This window comes from Vipera berus (assembly GCF_964194415.1).
Source record: "Vipera berus genome assembly, chromosome: 2".
Taxonomy (NCBI): domain Eukaryota; kingdom Metazoa; phylum Chordata; class Lepidosauria; order Squamata; family Viperidae; genus Vipera; species Vipera berus.
In genome coordinates, this window is record NC_138203.1 from 114,879,943 (window position 1) to 114,902,343 (window position 22,401).

Genomic DNA, 22,401 nt, shown 5'->3' on the forward strand with positions numbered 1-22,401 from the left:
TTTCATCACTGGAGGTTTTTAAGAAGAGACTGGACAGCCACTTGTCAGAAATGGTATAGGATCTCCTGCTTGAGCAGGGGGCTGGACTAGAAGACCTACAAGGCCCCTTCCAGATTTTATTCTATTCTGTTCTGTTCTGTTCTGTTCTGTTCTGTTCCTTCATCCATTGTCATTCAGTAATGGTCTATATGAGTCAGAAGGATCTAATTGTGCACATTCTTCTAAAACGCCAATCCCCTCCCATGAATAAGTCTAACAATTATAGAGACAAAAGTCAGTTTGATATGATCCTTCTGCATCCAGAACGGGGAAGGGAAGTTGGTTTTGAAAGACAATGATAGTTCCAGAAGCTGAATGATCTTAGTTGGATAGGCACAGTCCAAAGACTCAGTAACCACTGTGGTCTGGAAAAGAGGGCCCAGACACTGGAAACCACAACTCCTTTTGGGTACAAATATCAAACTCTTGCAGTTCATGGAAAGAATGAACTGATAATTCAGGGCAAACAGACTGCCCCATAATTTGGGTCTTAATTCAAAACAGTGTGCTTAGGATAAGTCCTTTTCCAGTGGCCTGGCATGGGGAAGAGATGCAAACAATAGGATACATCAAAACTGGGCCAGCACCAGATAAGGCAATGAACAACATACAGTATAGCCTCTACATTGAACAAGGCATTAATCAATCAAAGACCTCTAAGACAGGGCTTTTCAACCAGTGGTATGCATACTTTAGCACCTGGCAGGTGGTACATGACCCCTATCCAAGTGTAGTGGGGGAGGGAACGAGCTAAAGCGGCACTGCACAGGTCTGGAGGAGACCAGCTGCAGGGCTTGGCAGAAGCCCCAGGATTTATGCACGTGTGGCTGCATGCTGATTGGACCTTCTGGTGCACCCAGAAGAGAAAAGGAGGAGAAAGAGGGTGGAGAGAGGAGAAGCTATAAAAGGAGCAGGTTTTGGCAGAAGATAAAAAAACACAGACAGAAAGAGAGAGGTTTTTGTTAGTGAAGGAGAGAGAGAGAACAGCCTTTGGGAATGAAGGGTGAGTGAAAGAGTGAGAGAGGGGCTTGTGCAAGCAAGGTGTGAGTGAATGAGTGAGAGAGAAGCTTGTGTGAGCAACATGTGAGTGAAAGAGCAAGAGAGAAGATTGTGCGAGCAACATGTAAGTGAAAGAGAGAAGCTTTTGTGAGCAACATGTGAGTGAATGAGAGCAAGAGAGCAGCTTGTGCAAGCAACGTGCAAATGAATGAGAGCAAAAGAGAAGCTTGTGGGAGCAACGTGTGAGTGAATGAGAGCAAGAGAGAAGCTTTTGCAAGCAACCTGTGAGTGAATGAGAGAGAGAAAAGCTTGTGCAAGCAATGTGTGAGTGAAAGAGAGCAAGTGAGAGTCTTTTGCTAGCAAAGGATGGGGGGGTTGCGAGTGAAGGGTGAGAGAAAAAGGGAAAAGTGAGGGGAAGAAGGGAAAAAGAAAAAAATGCATTGACTTCTGAGTTCAACTGTTGAAATAGGAAGGAAACATTAACATTGAACCTCAACTTTTTTTAGTTTTCCAGAATATTATAAACTAGCCATTTCTATAACAACAAATGAATCTAACCAGTAAAGCTCAAAGTCCTCCCCCTTTTTTTAGTCATCAATTTTTTGACAATGCAATGTCGCTTGGTCGCACAGAGAGACGGACACTTGAGCTGGGTATTACTTCTTTATTCGGATTGTGAATGAAGCTGGGGCAAAGGGGTATACCTGGCGTCTCTTATACCTGCCCAGGTGAATGGTGACCAATAGATTTGAACCTGGGCTTCCTGCCAGTGCAGGTGGCCAATGGATTTAAACCCTGGCTTCCTGCCAGAGCTGACCATGCCCTGGGGCTGTCAACGACTCGCTCTATTCAGGCGGTTATAGCCTGGAGCTGTCCAGCCCCCTGCTGTGCTGGCATTTCCGTGTGTGCTTAACAGCATACACTACACCCCTTCCCCCATAGTGAGAACTTTCCTCTGTCATTCAGTTTCCATAACTATATACACTTATTTACAATATTTATATACACAGGGTTACAATTGACAAACCTTGATTGTTCTGCCACCCCCCTAAGAACGCACATAGTCTGCAAGGTAGCTTGGCGCCTTGTGCGGCCTGCTTGATCTTCTTGGTACTGGTTCTCCAGGTGGTGTGGTGTTGTGTCTATGCTCTCCTTCATGTTGCTCCTGTTGTGGTGGATTGTTGTGTGTCTCTGTGTGTGATTTGCTGGGTTCAGGTGACTGCCTGTTTTCTCTGTCACTCTCCTGCCTGGGGTGGGGTTGCCACTGAGCCCCTCTGGTAACCCTCCTAGGTGCTTGTGTTTGTGTTGGCTCTTGTGTTGGCTCTTCCTCCTCAGCCCCCAGTGTGTCCTCTACCAACCTTTCAGGAGCCCTTTTCCTCAGCTGGTCCAGGTGCCTTTTCCAAAGGAGTCCCCCTTCCACCCTTACTCTGTAGGAAATGGGGTCCTGTGTGTTCTAATATCTCCCCTGGCACCCATGGGTGACCTGTGCTGTAATTCCTAGCCCAGATGTGGTCTCCTGAGTTGAAACGTGTTTTGATGTTGGAGGTCCCGGTGTCTGCAGCTACCCTGTCTGGGTGGAGCCTGTCTAATGTTGTTATGAGGTGTCTCCCCCATCTGAGTTCCGCTGGGCTTTTGCCTGTGGCGGTGCAGGGTGTTGCATGTTGGTGAAGAAGGAATGTGGCTAGTCTTTGCTTCCAATTTCCCTGTACCATGCGCTTGAGAGCATCTTTGGTTGTCCTCACGAATCGTTCTGCCAATCCGTTACTGGCAGGATGGAAGGGAGCCGAGGTGGCGTGCCTAATCCCCAAGGTCCTCAGGAACACCTGAAAATCCGAGGAGGTAAATTGTGTTCCATTATCTGACACGATTACATCAGGCAACCCATGTGTAGCAAACATCCCCCTTAATGCTTGAATGGTTCCTGCTGAAGTCATGTTGCTCACGGGCACCACCTCCAGCCATTTGGAATGGCTGTCTACAGCTACCAAAAATGTGTGACCTTGGAAGGGGCCTGCATAGTCTATATGCACTCTGGACCATGGTGAGTGTGTTTCCTCCCACTTGTGGACTGGTGCATGTGGTTGTTCTGGCCATGTCCTCTGGCATGTATGACACCCCGCTACCAGTGCTTCTATCTCCTTGTCCAACCCTGGCCACCACAGGTAGCTCCTTGCCAGAGCCTTCATTCTTACTATCCCTGGGTGTCCTTTGTGTAACGACTGGAGAACTCTTTCTCTGAGCCTCGTGGGAATGATGACTCTATTTCCCCACAAGAGGCATCCCTTGTGTGTGGACAGTTCATGCCTTCTGGCAAAGTAAGCAGTGAACTCTAGCCTTGGTGATTTGTCCTGCCACCCATTGCTCACCCATGATTGTACCCTGCTCAGAACCTTGTCCTTGGGGGTATCTTGCGTTGAGGGGGCATTCTGGCAGCTCCTGAATTGCCAGTATTTGCACAGCCGGAGCTGGGTCTGGATCAGTGTCCTTCAGGGGAAGTCTGCTGAGGCCATCAGCGTGCCCCATCTCCTTCCCTGGCCTGTGTACCAGTTTGCAAGAATATGCAGAGAGAAATATGGACCATCGTAACATCCTAGGCGACAGGATCTGTGGTGTTTGCTTCTCTGTTGTGAATAATCCTAATAGTGGTTTATGATCAGTGTAAATTAGGAATTCCCTACCATAAAGGTAGTCATGAAATTTCTTTACTCCAGCAACCACTGCCAGTGCCTCTTTGTCTATCTGGGCATAATTCCTCTCTGCAGCTGACAGGGTCCTGGAGTAGTATGCAATGGGGGCCTGCGTTCCATCCTCCCTTAGATGGCTGAGCACTGCCCCAATCCCATAAGGGGATGCATCACAAGCAAGACAGATTGGCTGGTCCTCCCTGAAATGGGTGACTGTGGCATTGCTTGCTAACATGTTCTTTAGTGTTTGGAACGCGTTGGCATGTTTGTCAGTCCAGTTCCAGGATGCTTGCTTGTCAAGCAACCTGTGTAGGGGTTCTGCAATTGTAGCCTTGTGTGGCAGGAATGCATGGTAAAAATTGAGAAGCCCCAAGAATGCCTGCAATTCAGGCTTGTTTTGGGGAGCAGGGGCTTCCTTGATTGCCCTGACCTTGGATGCAGATGGGTGGATGCCTTGAGCATCAATCCTGAACCCCAGGAACTCTGTCTCCATTACCCCAATCTTTCATTTCTCTCTTTTGAGCTTCAACCCTGCCCCCCTGAACCTTTCAAGAACTGCCTTCAAACGGGCTGCCAGTACGTCCATGGAGCTAGCTGCGATTAGGAGGTCATCAAAATAAGGACAAACCCCTGGTATTCCCTTGAGAGTCCTTTCCATCACCTCCTGAAAAATTCCAGGAGCCACACTGACCCCGAACTGCAACCAGTCTACCCGGAACACTCCCTTGTGAGTGATAATTGTTTGTGCTCTAGCAGCCTCTGGGTTACCGGCAGTTGCTGATAAGCTTGAGCAAGATCCAATTTAGCAAACACCGACCCGCCTTGAAGGGACGCCAGGACGCTGCTGACCGCGGGGACTGGGTAGGAGTGGGCACTCAATGCTCGGTTTATTGTCCCCTTATAGTCAGCGCAGATCCTAATTTTGCCGTTTGCCTTGAGCGGCGTTACGATGGGAGTTTCCCATTCCGCTCCATCGACTGGCGTTAGCACCCCCTGGTCTACCAGCTTATCCAGTTCCCGCTCTATCTTATGCTTTAGCGCAAATGGAACCCTCCTAGCCTTCATCCTTATGGGTTGCACCTGGGGGGGTCTAACTTAAATGAGATTGGGGGACCCGTGTACCTTCCCAGCTGCCCGTTGAACACGTCCGCAAATTCTTTGCAGACAGCTTCGAGGGAAAGGTGGCTCTGCGTCTGGTGAATCCCCGTGATTCCGGTGCCCAGTGCGTTGAACCATCCTAACCCGACGAGGCTGGTCTGCTGGCCCTCGACGACCAGCACACTTAATTTACCCTTGAATCCCTTGTACTGAACCCTCACCAACGCCTCCCCCCGGACGTTAATGGGTGAATTTTGGAAATCGGAGAGGGTCAGTCTGGATGGCCTCAAGGGAACCCGTTGGCCGCTCCACTTGCAAATTTCCTTAAACGTTCCGGCGGAGATGATGGACACAGCTGACCCTGAGTCCAACTCCATCGTGCAGGGGACCCCTTGCAGCCTCACCCTCAGTTTTATTTTTGGGGTTAGCGCCGCAGGAGCCCCCGTTAAGAAAACGCTCGGCCGTCCCGCCGTGTGGCTAACAGTCAGTCCCGGCAACCGCTTCCCGGTACCTGTAGCACACTGGAACTTGGCTTCCACCTCGTGTAGACTGTCCCGCTGCTTGCTCCTGAAGACCGCCGCGATGTGCCCTGTTTTTCCGCACGACCGACACTTCGCCGTCTTGAAACGGCAGGTAGACCAGGGATGTTGTCCTCCGCAGCTCACACAACGGGTAGGCCGGGAGCTGTTCGTGCCACAGCTAGAACACTGGGTAGACCAGGGTTGTCTGCAGCCGCTTTGCTGGGTAGACCGGGGGCCGCAGCCGCAATGCTTGGTAGACCGGGGCCAACTTGCCCTGTGGCCGTGGAGCTGGGTAGACCGGGGGCAGTTCACTCCGCACCTGCACTCCTGGCCTCTCTCGTCTGCCGCGGCTGATCTCGGCTCCCTTACGTTGTCTCGGTTGGGGTTGAAGGGTCGCTGTGGTTGGTGGATGGCATCCACTTCCAGTTCTGCCCCATCTGCGTCGCTGCACCCTCTCAGCTGGTGAATGGATCCGCCTTCCCTCGCATCGGACTCCTTGGCCGCCTCCCAGGTTAGGAATTCCTCTTGTACATCCCTCAGGGTCAGCTTCTGTTTGGCAAAAATTTTCTGCCGCAGCTTCCTGTCCCTCAACCCACAGACGATCCGATCCCACAGCCGGATTTCTAAGTTTTCAAAATTACAGAGGCGAGCTGCCTGCCTCAGGGCTGCCATGTATTGCTTGGCAGACTCACCCGGCCACTGGTCCTGCTTCTCGAACTGGTACCGCCAGGCGATCTCGGACGTCTCGGGCTTGAAGTGCTCAGTCAGCTTCGCCAGTAACTCGTTGTAACCGACGGAGTGGATGTCATCGGGTGCGCAGAGACCGACCGCCAGCTGGTACGTTTCCATGCCGCAGCTGCAGAGTAGCGCCGTCGCTCTCTGCTGGTCATCCTTCACCCCGTTCGCCCGTAGGTAGCACTCGAGCTGCCCTACGAACGCTTCCCACTCCTCCAGGCGGTTGCTGTGGAAAAGGGGATACTGACCCAGTTGTGCCATTCCACTGTCTCGGTCGTCCTGCGTCTGGGTCCGGGGCTGCCGATTGGATTCCGTCCGTGGCTAGCGTTGACCGGTGCAGGATCCCACCTTCGTTGCCAGTGCAATGTCACGTGGTCGCACAGAGAGACGGACACTTGAGCTGGGTATTACTTCTTTATTCGGATTGTGAATGAAGCTGGGGCAAAGGGGTTTACCTGGCGTCTCTTATACCTGCCCAAGTGAATGGTGACCAATAGATTTGAACCTGGGCTTCCCGCCAGTGCAGGTGGCCAATGGATTTAAACCCTGGCTTCCCGCCAGAGCTGACCATGCCCTGGGGCTGTCAACGACTCGCTCTATTCAGGCTTTCCCGCCAAAGCGGTTATAGCCTGGAGCTGTCCAGCCCCCTGCTGTGCTGGCATTTCCGTGTGTGCTTAACAGCATACACTACAGACAACATGCTAAGCACTGGTGGTACTTGAATATTGTCATGTCCTAAAAGTGGTACAATCTGTGAAAAGGTTGAAAAGCCCTGCTCTAAGACTTGCAGCATTCTTGCATCTTGGAATGGAGGCCACATGAGATTCATTCACCCATCTCACCTTCAAACATAAATGTGTCAGCTTCAGCTGCTATGTCTTCATCAGATAAATGTTGATCCTCTTCATCCTACAGTGACACAATCAGGTATTTATTGAGACAGGACAGTCTGGGAATCTCACTATGGTAATGCTGTTTTCCATAATCAAGGGTCTCACTCAGCATCTGCCATTCTCCATCTCTGCTATAAACAGCCTTGACTGCATTTGTTGAGGTACCCATCTCCAGAGCTGTTCACAGTTTTTTCCATATATACTCTTGCTTTTTGCAAAAGCAGGGCTTCTGTTCCAATGAAATCTGCAGACAGAAACCCTAAGGTCTCTATTAGCAACTAGCAGCATTTTACACAGGCCTTTTCAAGAGAAGAAACTTCTTCCACAGCATTTCTGCAATTAATCATGTGAACACACAGCACCACCATTCATATGAACACCATGGTGATGAAGAACAATGAGTATTTAGATGTATTCAGACAATTAAACTGCCCTTTGCATACAAGGAAAAGCTTTAAAAAATAATTAACAACTACTGCAATTTTTCAAACTGTGTTCAGTGAAATACTGGGGAAATACTAGAATTTGATAGGGTTCCATATGAGACTATGGAAAAAAGAAAAAAAATCTCTTGAACAGAAAGAAAATAGATCTTTGCTTCTTGATCATGGATTCCATAACATTTTTTAGCTAACATTTTCGGGAAAAGTTGGAAAACCCCTGGACTAGAGAAGCTCATTTCTTCAGAGCATCTGTTTTATATATTTTTTTCACTATTCTCAGGATTTGGAAAAAGAATGGGAGGGTATCATTTTTTAAACCTGTCTGGTTAAAATCCTTCTTTAACCAAAACAATTTCAAAACCAGGGAAGGAACATCTAATGCTGAATTCTGATAATGGCTTTTTTACTGTTTTCCCTCAAAACACATAACCTACACATAAGTTGAGATCTGCTTCATGAGAACATTAAATTTATTCTGCTCTTCCCTAGCTTCTTCCAGAGGGAAGTTATAGTGTCACTGTGTGCCGACTCCAGGCAGCTGAAATGCCATATTTCCTTCCTACGTTTCTTTATTTCTTGAAGGAGAGAACTTAAAATGGGAGGCCATAAGCCAGTATACTGTGTAACCTAGCACCAACACGCTCTTGTAGGGTAGCAGATGAATTAAAAGCTCAATGTCCAGGGGCCTGGTAGGAGGAAATAAGCACTGTAGCTAGCCTTCTGTGCTGGAGAGGATAGTACATTTACTTTGTTTAATGAATCCTATGTGCAAACTTAAATTAAATATTGTGATTATATTACAAACAGGGATGGAGGAGAAATTGAAACCAGCTGTTGCCTAAAATATCTGAAAAAGAGTTAAGTATATACATACCTTGGCCAACAACAAAACATCAATGAAGTCAATGGTTTTGCCGTGCTTGGATGTGAGCCAGGCATTCTGGCCCAAACGGTTAAGTGCCATTCGCCGTTCCTGAATTACATTCTTTGTGAAATGATGCACAATTTCACATGAACGACGGAAACGGCGGCCCTGGGATGTCAGGTAGTACACCCAGTCAGATTGCAGATACAGTTTATTGTGCCGCTGCACAACAAGGGAACTGAGCTCCAAGATAGCCCCAATATAGTCACTTGATTTCCTGAAATGTATCCAATGATTTTGTTATAAGAAAAAAATGAAAGAGAGATTCAATAGAAACATGCACTTAGAATTAAGGAATATATTTTTCTTAAGAAATACAAGTAAGTCTTACCATTGCTCTGAGTAATATATACCACTGGTCTGAAGAACTAATTGTTAACATATCTATGTAACACAAATACAGTAACTGTAGTTTGTAGTGTGTTTTTTTTACACTTGTAACATTAAACAACACTAGTATGTTAGAAAAATATCTGTAGTAAGTATTGACTTGGAATTCTTTTTATTTCCCAATACATCTGATATAACTCAAACATATGCATTCAGCAGAAAGCCTCAGTTTATTTGATGAATCTAACCACCAAAGGATTGACCTAATGCAACTGTATGCATATTTACACAAAGGTAACTAGTATGGTGCGACTGAAATGTGGCAAAAGTTATTCTGTTTTTGATATCCTGGATCAAAGAGATCATTGTCATCACTTTGAGAAATGCGAGGTTCTGAAAATGCTGTCTCAAAGGTTTTTAATATCTCACTGTAAAAAAAGAGTTGGCTTTCCCTAAGCAAAATATTTCAGACACATCCAAAGTTACTAAGCTATTGGAAATCTTTTTGAATGGGTAAGTAAGAAACTTGCACCTGTAGTATTCTAACATCACCCATTCTTACTATTTTTAATAGAAGCCACAATGTCTGAATGCAATGTTAATAACATTAAACTTATGTATAAAGGCAATGATTATTTCTAAATTTAGGCTTCCAATCTGGGGCAGAGATTTCCACTATTTGGAGGCTTGGGATACATTTAACATGTTTTGAAAGGATGACACCTTTGATGCAAAATGCCTGGTCCCATAACATTCTCTTTTTTACCCATTGAGTTTGGAGAAATTGTTTGGGAGAATTCTTTGTTAAAAACAATGCTAAGTTTAGTTTAGGACTTCGATTACAGATCCCATGTGTTTCTGCCTCATCACATGCCAATTATTTATCATTGAAATGAGATCGCAAAAATGGGGTTTGCACCTCTGTGCAGCCCTGGCTTCAGTATGCCTTCATATTTGGAAAAGGAATTCAGCTTTTGGCCTCCAAGAATATAACACATATTCACGCTTATCTTCCTTTCATTGCGCTTCTTCATGCTGTTGGTTTACTTACTCTTGACAGTTGCTATTAGAGCTGAAAACACATTTCTGCAAGCTATCTAGAGTCATGAGGCTGATGTGCTTAAACATGTCAAGAGAAACAGGACCTGCTGAGATCAGTTTGTGCCATTTGTCCTGTAAAAAGATAAGCAATACATCAAACCTAGAAAAGGAACAAAATGATACCGAGGACAGGGAGGGACCCAGATCTTGCACAAGGCCAAGACTGATGTGAGTTAGGATGAGTAAAGGGCTATGTGAATGCCTGGGGAATAAACCAAGGAGAGAGGATACTGATACTTCACATCTGCACAGTGAACAAGCAAAGAAGGAGGATAGAACAGAGATGTTGCGAACTGTGCACATTTATTTTACTTAGTGTATGGCATCTACAGAGGCCATTCAATCACTGATGATGATGAAGTTATCCATTCAATCATGTCTGACTCTTGCCAATTCTATGGCCATGTCTCTCTACATCATGTATAAACACAAACATAAGTTTAAATAAAGCATTAGCAAATATATGTATGTAAAGTGTGTGGACAATACAATAGATGAAATAAAATATTGAGTTAGGATAAAACCATGATAAAATTGCCCTAATATGGCACAATGGAATCTCAATAGGGATTGCTTTAGTTCAATAGCTAAGGTAGCTCTATCCATCTAACTGCTTTTGGTGTGGTTACAAAACTAGTGCAAAAATTCAATATCTCTGCAAGGAAAACCGTCGAAGTCTTCTGTATCTCAAATGTGCCACGTTTTCAGAATTCAAATCAAAATTATTTAGTATTATGGTGCTCCCAATATTAATTTCAGTTTTTGTAAAGATTTGTAAGATTACTGCCATTTTGATTTGTTTATATGAGAAGTTCTAATACTTAAATTTCAGAATGGCTGTTATGTGATAGAGCAAGAACCAAATAAATCCTTAACTTCTCACCAGGCATTACTTCTTCACAAACTGAATTAATGATAAAAATATGTGTATCTATTGGGAAGGGTGGAAGCTAGAAGGGTTGGAAGGAGAGGGAAGGGGAGAGAGGGGGAGGGAGGCAGAAAGATGTTGTTGAAAAAAGAAAGGGTAAATCCTAGTGTCCACTTATTCCCAACAGGCATTTGGCCATACTGAAATATTTAGTCTACTTTGCAAGCAGAGTGAATGCTTTATTCTGTATGTTAAAAATTAAATCTTTATGCTACATTAAAATAATGTAGCAAAAAAATTAAGAAACAGCATATTATTTACATGCTTGCCTTGTAGTGCAGTTATAGGCATAGTAAATAATTATGGTTTATTTCCTTAATCTGGCTGCTTCTCTTATTACTGTTCTCTTCTTTTTGTTTATACTGCCTTTGTTTCTTCCCTTCCATCTCTGAGTTTCATGTTTACTTTGCTGCATTGGCAAAATTCCAGCATTTCGGAACTGGTTACAATGTTACAATGGAGATGGGTTTCAACATATTCTTGAATAAATTGCAAAATATTTGTCTGTCTGTCAGTCCATCTGATACATACCAAACCCCCAGGAGCCTTCAAACATCCTGGGGAAACCCCGACCCGGCAGCCGTTGACAGTTGACAGCTGTCAAAAGGCTGCCGGAAGAAACAACGCATGTGCGTAAAACCGCATGGCAGCCATTGACAGTGACAGCTGTCAAAAGAACTGCCGAAAGCAAACACGCACGCGCCAGGTCTGATCCAGCTGACAGCCGCCGGAGCTGTCAGCATGGCAGTCCCCAATCAGGTCCTTCAGCTGAGCCGGCCGCTCAGCTGAGAGGATTTTCCTACCAGCCGACAACAGCCCCAGAGCTGTCAGACTGCCGCAAGACGATTGGCCGCCGCCCTAGCAGCGGGAAAGCACGGTTCACTGATTGGTTATAACGTTTGACAGTTCTCTATAAAAGCCGATTTGTGTTGCCTGTCAGCTGTCCGGAGCTGAGCTAAATAAACGTATGAACTTTGCCTACGGTCTCCCTCTCGTCCTTCGTGAGACAATTCACCTGGCGACGAAGGTGGGATTCCGGTACTACAGAGCTGCCTCTTGAGCTAAGTCATGTCTTGAAGGAGTTCCGATCCCTCCTGCTGATAAGTCACTGCTGAAGTCGCTTCGAGGGCAAAGGAACCCTTCTGCAGCTTGGACAGTACCGTGGACCCACACCATGGCAAACTTAGGACACATCAGGGAGTTCGACGTCCGGCATCCCGAGGGATGGGAGTCACACTGGGGGCAAGTCGAGGGCTACCTCATCGTCAATAAGATAACGGAGGACCGCCACAAAGCTGCAGCCTTACTGTGCCTCAGTGGCCCTGCCATCTACGACATCGCTGTAGGGCTCTGCAGCCTGGACCCCGTCGCTACCATTCCATATGCTGAGCTGACCGACCGCCTCAGCAAGCACTTTATGCCCCGACAGTCCAAACTGTATTGGCGCCTCCACTTCGCGCGCCGCCAGCAACCAGGTGAAGCATCTACAGCCTTCATCGCGGGGGTGCATCACGCCGCCCGCAGATGCCAATTCCCTGACCTGGAGGACCGCATTAGAGACCAAATCATCGCCGGTCTCTCCAACGAACGGCTCCAGCGGAAATTGGTGGCCAAGCCCACCATGGACCTCGCTGAACTCACACTAGAAATCATGGCCTATGAGGACAGCCATCGTGAGGGCTCCCCTGTGTTCAGAGGCACCCCCTCCGGGTCAGGCCACCAGGCCTGGGAGCCTGACAGCGAGTCCCCGGAGGCCAGCACCGGTGTCGACGACATCATTTCTCGCTTCAACAAAATGAGCACCAACCAAGGAAGAAACCGCAGACCAACCAAGCCAGGGGGTCCTGGCCAAAGAACCATCACCACCGGGCCCAAGCCAAAATGTGCCAGCTGCGGCGGAGCCCACGCCAGAGCTACCTGCCGTTTTAGAAATGCCAAATGCCACGGATGCGGGAAGACCGGGCATATTCGCTCCGCGTGTTGCAGCCAGAACCGGGAAACCCTCCACGAGCTTGAGGAAATTCCGGCAGGTAGGACAGAAATTCCCCTCCCTGCCAAGAAAACCTCCCAGCCCTCAGTGTTATCCATCCTCGCCAAACAAAAAACTTTGGCCATCCACCATTTACAGCCTCAAATCAAAATCTGGGTTAAGATCCAGGGGGTCCCTTGTGAGATGGAGGTAGACTCAGGGTCCTCCGTCTCAATAATGTCCTGGGACACTCTCAGAAAAATCGGTTCTAAAAGCAAACGCCGCATTTCCTTTCAGCCCTCCAAAATACTACTCGCTGATTTCCAGGGAGCTGCCATACAATTAAAGGGACAGGCCAACCTGAGGGTAGAATTCAAAAAATTCCAAGGGCATCTTACGGTCCAGATTACAGAAGGACCCAGGACCAGCCTCATCGGCCTAGACTGGTTCGAGGCTTTGGGCATCTGCCTTGAGGGCACCAACCGCATCCAGTCACAAACCTTAGAAAACGTATGCCAAATGTTCGCAGATGTTTTCGATGGGACACTTGGCAAATATACTGGCCCCCCTATCGACCTCAAACTTAAACCAGAGGTCGGTCCCATCCGCATTAAAGCTAGGAGAGTCCCCTTCGCCCTGAAACAGAAAATAGAAGCCGAATTGGATCACCTAGTAGCCCTAGGGGTCCTAGAACTAACAGATGGGGGAACCTGGGAAACACCCATCGTAACCCCAGTCAAGCCAAATGGGGACGTGAGGATTAGTGCAGATTATAAAGCCACCCTGAACCGCGCATTGAACCCCCACGCATATCCAGTCCCCGCAGTCAGGGACGTGCTGTCAGAAATAGGCTCTGGCTCAATATTCGCCACTCGATCTGGCGCATGCGTTCCTCCAACTACCCGTCACCCAAGAAACAGCTGACGCCCAAACTATCGTCACACACCGCGGCGCCTTTAAGGTAAACCGCCTTCAATTCGGAATTTCAGTGGCTCCTGGTATTTTCCAGTAAGTCATGGAGAAAACCCTGAAAGGGATCCCTGGGGTCTGCCCCTATTTCGATGACGTGCTCATCGCAGGGGAATCCGAAAGCACCTTGGCAGCCAGGCTGCAAGAAGTACTGTCCAGATTCCGCAGAGCAGGGTTAAAACTCAAACGGGAAAAATGTTCCATAGGTGTCCCATCCGCAGAATTCTTAGGCTACAAAATTGACTCACAAGGAATTCACCCCACTAACACCAAAATCCAAGCCATCAGAGCCGCCCCAACGCCAAAAAACAAAACGGAGCTCCAGGCTTTCCTGGGGCTCTTGAATTTTTACCATGCCTTCCTGCCCAGGAAAGCGACCATCGCAGAACCCCTCCACAGGCTACTCGATAAAGGGGCAGCCTGGCAGTGGACGGCAGCCCACGACAACAGTTTTAAGTCACTAAAACAGATGCTGTCCAGCAACGCAACCATTTCCCACTACCAAGAAAATAAACCCCTCTGCATAGCCTGCGACGCATCCCCATACGGGATCAGAGCAGTTTTGAGCCACTTACATGGCAATGGGACCCAAGCCCCGGTGGCCTATTATTCAAGGACCCTTTCCAAAACAGAAAGGAACTATGCCCAGATCGATAAGGAGGCTTTGGCAATCATGGCGGCCATTAAAAAATTTCATGACTACCTCTATGGCCGCCCCTTCATAATTTACACGGACCACAGGCCTTTGCTAGGCTTGTTCACCTGGGACCGCCAAACCCCCCAAATTCTGTCTCCCAGGATGCTGCGATGGACAACGTTCCTCGCAGCATATTCCTATCAGTTAATATACAAACCGGGGCACCAAATGTGTCACACTGACGGCCTCAGCAGGCTGCCCCTACCCCACGTAGACCCAGCCCCAGCCCCAGCTGGTAACATCTTAGCCATCCAGGAGCTCCTGGAATGCCCACTGACAGCGAACGATATCACTGCCGCAACCGCACGAGACAAAACGCTTAGCAGGGTGTTAGCATGGGTACACACCGGATGGCAATCCTCCTGCCCAGGCACAGAATTCCAGCCATACTTCACCAGACAAAATGAGCTAACCTCACACCTGGGATGCATACTCTGGGGTTGCAGGGTAATCGTGCCACCCGCGCACAGACCCAGAGTCCTGCACACATTACACGAAGGACACCCTGGCATCGTAAAGATGAAAGCCTTAGCCCGTAGTTATGTGTGGTGGCCAGCTATCGACCAAGACATCGAAAAACACGTAGCTGGCTGCTATTTATGCCAGCAGTCCCATCCAGTCCAACCCAGGGCCCCCATCCACAAATGGGAACTCACAAAAAACCCCTGGTCCCGTATCCACATCGATTTTGCCGGCCCCTTCCAAGGGCAGGTTTTCCTTATAGTAGTGGACAGTTATTCCAAGTGGCTGGAGGTTCTCCCGGTTCACAGCACAACAACTGCTGCCACCATTCAAGCCCTCAGGGGAATCTTCGCAACGCACGGCCTCCCCGACGTTTTAATCTCAGACAACTGCCCTCAATTTACCTCTCGTGAATTTCAGATCTTCACGAGGAGCAATTGTATTAGGCATGCAATGTCGGCTCCCTTCCATCCATCGTCCAACGGCCTTGCGGAGGTTATGGTGAGGGCCACCAAAGACGCCCTCCGAAGGATCATCACGGGAGATTGGCACCGTCGTCTGGCACAATTCCTCTTGGCCCACCACGTTACACCCTGCTCCTCCACCGGCAAAAGTCCTGCTGAACTGCGATGGGGCCGCCGACTGGTGACAAGGTTAGACAGACTTCATCCCGACAGACCAGCGGCCGAAATGACCTCCAACGCCCACCCAAAAACATTCTCCCTGGGACAAAATGTCTGGGCTAGGGACTATGGGGGAAGGGACAAATGGGTCCAGGGAGTCATCCTGGATCAAACAGGGCCCTTATCCTACACGGTGGACACTGGGACGGGACTAGTACATCGCAGACATGCAGACCAGCTTCGACCCAGGTCACCACCAAACATCCCCCTGGGGCCGCCTTCTGAGGAACCCGCACCGTTCAGCGACATCATCCCCAGCGAACCACTACCCCCCCAGGACATACAAACTCCGACCAACATCCCCCTGGAAGCAAATCCGCCAGCGACACAACTAGAAGAAGGAGGCCCCCTCCTCCGCCGTTCCAGCAGAGTCAGAAGGCCCCCCGCCTACCTCGCGGACTTTGAATGGACTGGAAAAACACCGACGCAAAAGTGCCCCGTTAAAAATGTTTGTTCCAAAAGTTCAATTAATGATGTTGTTAAGAATCCCATTTCAGGGGGGGGAAGGGGTGATACATTCCAAACCCCCAGGAGCCTTCAAACATCCTGGGGAAACCCCGACCCGGCAGCCATTGACAGTTGACAGCTGTCAAAAGGCTGCCAGAAGAAACAACACATGTGCGTAAAACCGCATGGCAGCCATTGACAGTGACAGCTGTCAAAAGAACTGCCGAAAGCAAACACGCACGCGCCAGGTCTGATCCAGCTGACAGCCGCCGGAGCTGTCAGCATGGCAGTCCCCAATCAGGTCCTTCAGATGAGCCGGTCGCTCAGCTGAGAGGATTTCCCTAGCAGCCGACAACAGCCCCAGAGCTGTCAGACTGCCGCAAGACGATTGGCCGCCGCCCTAGCGGCGGGAAAGCACAGTTCACTGATTGGTTATAACGTTTGACAGTTCTCTATAAAAGCCGGTTTGTGTTGCCTGTCAGCTGTCCGGAGCTGAGCTAAATAAACGTATGAACTTTGCCTACGGTCTCCCTCTCGTCCTTCGTGAGACAATTCACCATCCATTTCATGTTAAGAGACTTTTTAACTTTGTGTTTCAATATCTTTAAGAAATGGGCAAGCAACACCAGGATAGTGGGTGCTAAGGTTTTCAAGACAGTATCAAAATGCTCAAGCTTACATTTGTGTGCAAACATCTTGAACACCTGGTAGAGCACAAAAAGTACTTCCTTTTGAACTGTTTAAGTAGGTGAATCTTTTTCCAGACTTGCACAACTTCTTCAGTAGCTGTTCCTGGCTTTTTCCACATGTGTGGGCACATACACTCACTTTGCTTTTAAAAGTGGGTGTTAGTATAAAATATTGTGATCTTATAGGAAAGCTGGAATTGAACACAGGAAGCTGCCAACAAATCCCACATTCATTTGAAATAAGGTACCAGTTGCAACACATATTGAGTAAGAATGGAATGATCTCTGTACCAACATTAGAAAAAATGCTCACAAAAGAGCAGTGAGCATTCAAAGATGTCATAAGATGTCATAAGAAGAACCCTTAACATCCTTTTTCCTTCCCATTTCAGTTGTACATCTAGAATAGATAGACTGCACCAACAGAGATGCAGAGACATTTAATGAGTATGGGAAGAATGAAGTGGGGGTGCACAAGTTTTAGAAGAGCTCACATGCATGATGTTTGTACTCTGATTGAAGATTTTCACATAAGGCTTCAGGATATCAAAATGAAAGGCAGGAGTGAGCAAACGCCGGTTTCGTGCCCACTTTGTCCCACTGCTCAGTAATAATCCATCTCCTGTGGTAAGAAAAATTGGAGCTGATTGAAGCAAAGGATTGAATTAGGCAAAATTCTTCTTTGCCAGGGGAACTGTCTGCATCTTTCCATACAAACTAAATCTGACTTCCCCAATATGGTATTTTCTAGATATGTTGGATTACAGCTTCCATATTTCACAACCAGAGAAATCAGAGACAATATTTCAATGTCCACAAAACAAATCATTTGAATTAACTATAAAGTATATCTTGGCATGATTTCCATCTGTAAGATATCCTGAGCTATACAGGCAGTACACATAATGTAGCTGTCAAAACCCATTCCTATTTTATTTCATTTCATTTCTATTTCATCCCACCTCTCCTGGCTTTTGCCATGCTTCCAAAGGGGAGGGGGGATGTGCTTGCAGGGCATTGCTTTCACTTCCTCCCCCTCGTTACAATGTAATCCCTTATTTTGTTTATTGGGGCTGTATCCTGTTTCCTGCATTATCTCTCTCTCTGAACTCTATCTTTTTAAACTGTCAATTGAGAACAAAGGAAGAGATAGGGATCTAACCTCAGTGCCTGGATTTTGTCTACACTCCCAAAGAAAGGTGTGAACAAGCCACCGACTCACGTGAGCTGGAGATGGGCCGATATTATCTCCTTGCTTCCTACAATGGACTTAACACTTGGGGATTGGCTATCCCACATGGGGGGGATCAATCTAAGGGGTGGGGTCCTGCTTGGGGACACTATAACCTACTGTGTTGTGCGAGAATTCTCAGATCCTGTCTATTATGCCTGCAATCTCCTATTCTTAATAAAAGTTCCTGCTTGGAAGAAATTGTTTCCAAGAGTTCTGCTTTCTTAAGATGTGGGTTTGAAGTAGGTCCTGACACTAGCCTGACATAAGCAGGGCCTAGAGGACCACAATGTGGAAGGGTTTTCTATAGAACTATAGAGATTGAAAGCATTCATTATGCAAACACATATTTCAAAGAAATATCTTTAATGCTGTCCTGGAGTAAATATAAAATCTTGGAAACTGTAAGATGACTTTCCAAACCTCATTTATATTATTTAATTAAAGCAGTGTTTCTCCCAATGATTTGAAATACTTTTTCCCAGATTTCTCTCCACCTGTCAGCTAACCCACTGCTGCCTTTTAACTGATTATCACAGGCTTTTCCTAACCTCCATTCAAACTTTCACAGTAACAATAAAAATGGATTGAGAGGCATGGTGTATCTTATAGGTGCCAAACTCGATCGTGTCATGTGACATATTGTGAGGTATTATGAAATTTTTTGCCTTTGTGGAGCTGGGGTGGGCATCACCTCTGTGTGACATATCTGGGTTGTGGGCCGCCAATTTGACACCCCTGGTGTATGTTATTAATATAAACTGGTTTTTCCTGTTTCCTTTTCTTTTATTCTCCCATGACTTCAGTTTTGCTCATGTAATACTTTTACTTTATATTATGTTGCTTACCCTGAAATAGTATAACATGATGGGGATGCATGTACATGTAGTCCTCACTGTATGACCATTCATTCAGCAACCATTTGAAGTTACGATGTTGCTGAATGGATTTATGACCAGCCCTCAAAGTTCCAGTTGTTGCAGTACCCTGTGGTAATGTGGATAAAATTTGGGTCCACCCACATTTACAACCACTCCCTTGCCATTGTCCCTCACCCTCAGCTGATTTTTGTCATTGTCTTCACCTGCCTCCCCTCTGCTGTGCTCATCCATATGACCATTCTAAAAAGAAGGCCCTGGTTGTGTTGATGCAAAAGAAGGTGGAGCAAAAGAAGGCCCTATCCAGTAGTGGCATTTGTTGGGGACAGAGGAAGGCAGGGCCCAGATGGTGGGGGCAACTGGTGTTGGTGGGTAGGCATGGGGCAAAAGGGGGAAGATGTGGGGGGAATTGAGGTGGAGGCAATCCCTTACCTTCTTCCAAGAATGGCTTGGATCCAGGTGGCTCCTTGGCTATTCAATCAACAACAGTAATTGGGATTTGCCAGAACTACTGTTGCTAAGTGGAACAGTCACATGACTTTTCACTTAAAGATTGCATCACTTAGCAATGGAGTTGCCAGTCCTAATTAGAACTGTTACTGTAAGTGAGGACAACCTATATGTCTATGAGTAGTACTTTTGTTTAAAGCATTTTATGATCCTAAAAACTAAGTTGCTTATTATTGGGTGTTAGAGCAATTTTGCATAACAATATATTAATAAAGCGAGAGATGTTTTACCAAGCCAGGGCTTCAGGAAGCCATAGAAGAATTTGTCCTTGGGAGCAGTATCAGCTGCAGAAAAAAACAGAAACAGTTTTCCTGCTGGTCTCTTTAAAAACAGCAAAATAGTTCCAACCTTAGTGTCCCTAAAATATCGTGTTCCTCAGCAGAATTAGAAGGCAACTGATCTTTCCTAAATGTTTGTCTTATTACTTGACTGAAAGTATCTTGCCCTTTGTATCTTATCAATGATGAGCTCTTTGCTTGGCTAATTAGCCTGGGGCAATGCTACTTCAGGAATTAAGCAACAAGAATAGTTGATATTATTGATCGGTCGGCCATGTGACGCTTGAAATCAAGGACGGAAGAAAACTTCAAAAACTTCAAAAACTCTTTACTAGTATTTTATTATGTGAGGCCTGCAAATATCTTTCTGAGACTTAAGAAGTCTTTCCCCATAAAAAAGATGTCTTTCTCCACAAAATTTTTCAAATGCAAACAAGTCTAGAGTCACTTCTATGATATCTATCTTTTCTAAGTTTCATTTTTCAAAAAGCAAAAGGGCAAATTTCATTGGTAGTTATTTTCTGACACTCACTTCCTTAAAAGTCAGAACAATTGTTACTATCATTATAGCAACATCAACATCATGACAAAAGAGATATAACAGTTGAAATGGGAAAACTAACAAGAATTATAATTAAAACATACAAATAGCTCCAACAAAATAACTAATTCTCTAAAGAAAACTAGGCAGGAAGAAAACCTTGTATTATTAAATGTAATATCAATTCAGAAGCTGAGGTCTCAATTGCTTTGTGAGCCTTTCCCTCTTTTTGCCCCTTCAAATTATTATTCTCTCTTAAGCCTGTTCACAACATTATTTCTCTTTTTCATAGTCAATCCACCAACTTTCCCAATGTGATGCAAAAGAGGAGATGTAGGAAGCAAACACAGAGTCAGTCAAATTTCCCTCAGTATAGCCAATGTTAAAATATTTTATTTCATTCTGTATTTTTAAGCTTGGTATGATTCCTCCTTTAATTGTTAGCTTCTTCTTGTTCCCTGGTGTCCAATTTTTAAAGTTTTATTAAAAAAAAAAGAATTCAAAAGGAAAGCAATTTCCCATGAAAGGATTCTTTACAATTAATTTCAAAATCTTATTTCTGATTTATCTGGACCCTCAGTACACTTTCAACTTTCTAAAATAAAAGTTTAAAACAGCTTTTGCTGTTTATTAAAAAAAGTCCTTAAACTTTATTTAAAACATATTTTGCTAAGGACTAAAAGAAACTCACCTTAGTAGTATATAACACATCATTCCAAAGATTCTTAATAGCAGAAAAGCAGTAAACAAGCAATTTCCAAAAGTGATTAAAAAAAGAAGTGTGGGAAGTCAGCATTCTTTCAAAGGCCCCAACTAAGGTTTGAGCAAGATGGGTATTCCCTTGTCTCCCAGAGCTCTAAACCAGCTGTTAAGCTGAAATTAGGGGACAGTATAGGAAATATCAATTGTGAATGTGCAGATGGTCCTACTGTCTTTGGGCTCTTACAAAGTCCTGGATGCAGGGTCATGAAAGGCCAGCAAGAAAAATACTCAATGTCCTAACCCACCCAAGAACATACAATATCTTTAGGGAAACACCCAAAAGGGAACATGTTTGTTACTTCTGCTCCCTTATCTACAGTATGCCAGAGTTACTAGATGATGTTGTGATTCAGGGTCAGCCTGTGGGTTCGGCAGTTGGGTCGGACGATTCAGAGGAGGAGGAGGGGGTGTTGGAGAGGTTGCTGAGGGTGTTGGAGAGCTTGCTGATGAGAGCCCTCAGCCAGGCCCCTCCCACCTGGTTACGACGCAGACCCGGCTGTGTGAGCCTGACAGCGTGGATGAAGATGACCCACAGCTGGCCCTGTTCAAGGACACCCGACGAAGGAGGCAGTCAAGCAGGAGTAAACAGAGGAAGGCAATGGGGCACCTCGGAAGGAGGCAGAGAGAAGCCACACCCTGAACTGTTTAAAAGGGGAATGCGTGGGAGGGCTGGTTTGCTGAAGGCAACCGTTTGAATAGCTCCTGTTTCATGGTTTGTGTCTGTTGGCTTTTGTGTCCATAAATTTGGCAGGCTTAGTTCCAGCCTCTTGCCTTCTTGTAAAAGGGGTTGTCCCTGCCTTATCTGCAGGGCCAGTAGTAGGCTAGTACAGAACAGTTTGCCTTCAGCCTCCCACCCCTTACTATTATTATGGAGCAGCTATGTGCTGAGAATGCCCAGCTCGCCCAGCAACTCACTTTGTTGGCAGCTCAGGTGGCTCAATTGCAAGCTCAGGTCCATGCTGCACCCCCACCATCACCCCCACCCAGGAGAAAATGCCAAGTTGCGATGCCGGATAAATTTACTGGCAATCCAGAACTGTTTCCTGCTTTCCTGGGACAATGCCAGCTCTTTATCAGCGTGAGAACAGCTGATTTCCCCACTGACTGGGATAAGGTGGTGTTTGTGTTAAGTCTTCTTTCAGTGATGCAGCTCGTTGGGGCACGCCTCTGCTGGCTCAACCTAGTCCATTGTTGGACAACTTTGTGGGGTTTTGTGATCATATGCATCTGATGTATGAGGACCCTATAAAGACGCAAACTGCTACTCGACGCCTGAAAGCTCTGAGGCAGGGTCAACGCCCCCTACAGGGCTATATCAGCAATTTTCAGCTGCTTAGCCAGGATTCCGCCTGGAATGAGGCTGTGCTTGTGGATGCCTTCCAGGATGGATTGTCGGAGATGTTGGATGAGCTGGCCCGTGTGAATATTCCCTCAGACCTGAATCGGCTGATCCATCTCTGCCTGCGGATCGATGCTCGGTTGCAGCAGCGAAGGAGTCGCCGTGCCACCCCACAGACCCCTGCAGCCCCTGTTGTGCGTGAGACCCCAGTTCAAAGGGAGGAGCCAATGGAGCTGGGTGCCGCCAGGTC

General features: G+C 46.6%; 1 protein-coding gene across 1 annotated transcript in view; it reads right to left on the reverse strand.

The window, feature by feature from the left end:
- CYP4F22 (cytochrome P450 family 4 subfamily F member 22) overlaps positions 1 to 22,401 on the reverse strand; it is a gene marked incomplete at its 3' end in the record, with an annotated part of 145,548 nt that overhangs the window by 35,802 nt on the left and 87,345 nt on the right. Inside the window, exons 4-7 of the mRNA XM_081317912.1 lie at positions 17,107 to 17,234; positions 9,719 to 9,840; positions 8,287 to 8,554; positions 6,919 to 6,985 (exon numbers count right to left, since the gene is read on the reverse strand). Of these exons, the coding sequence (XP_081174038.1) occupies positions 6,919 to 6,985; positions 8,287 to 8,554; positions 9,719 to 9,840; positions 17,107 to 17,234 (585 nt within the window). The remainder of the gene's footprint in view (positions 1 to 6,918; positions 6,986 to 8,286; positions 8,555 to 9,718; positions 9,841 to 17,106; positions 17,235 to 22,401) is intronic.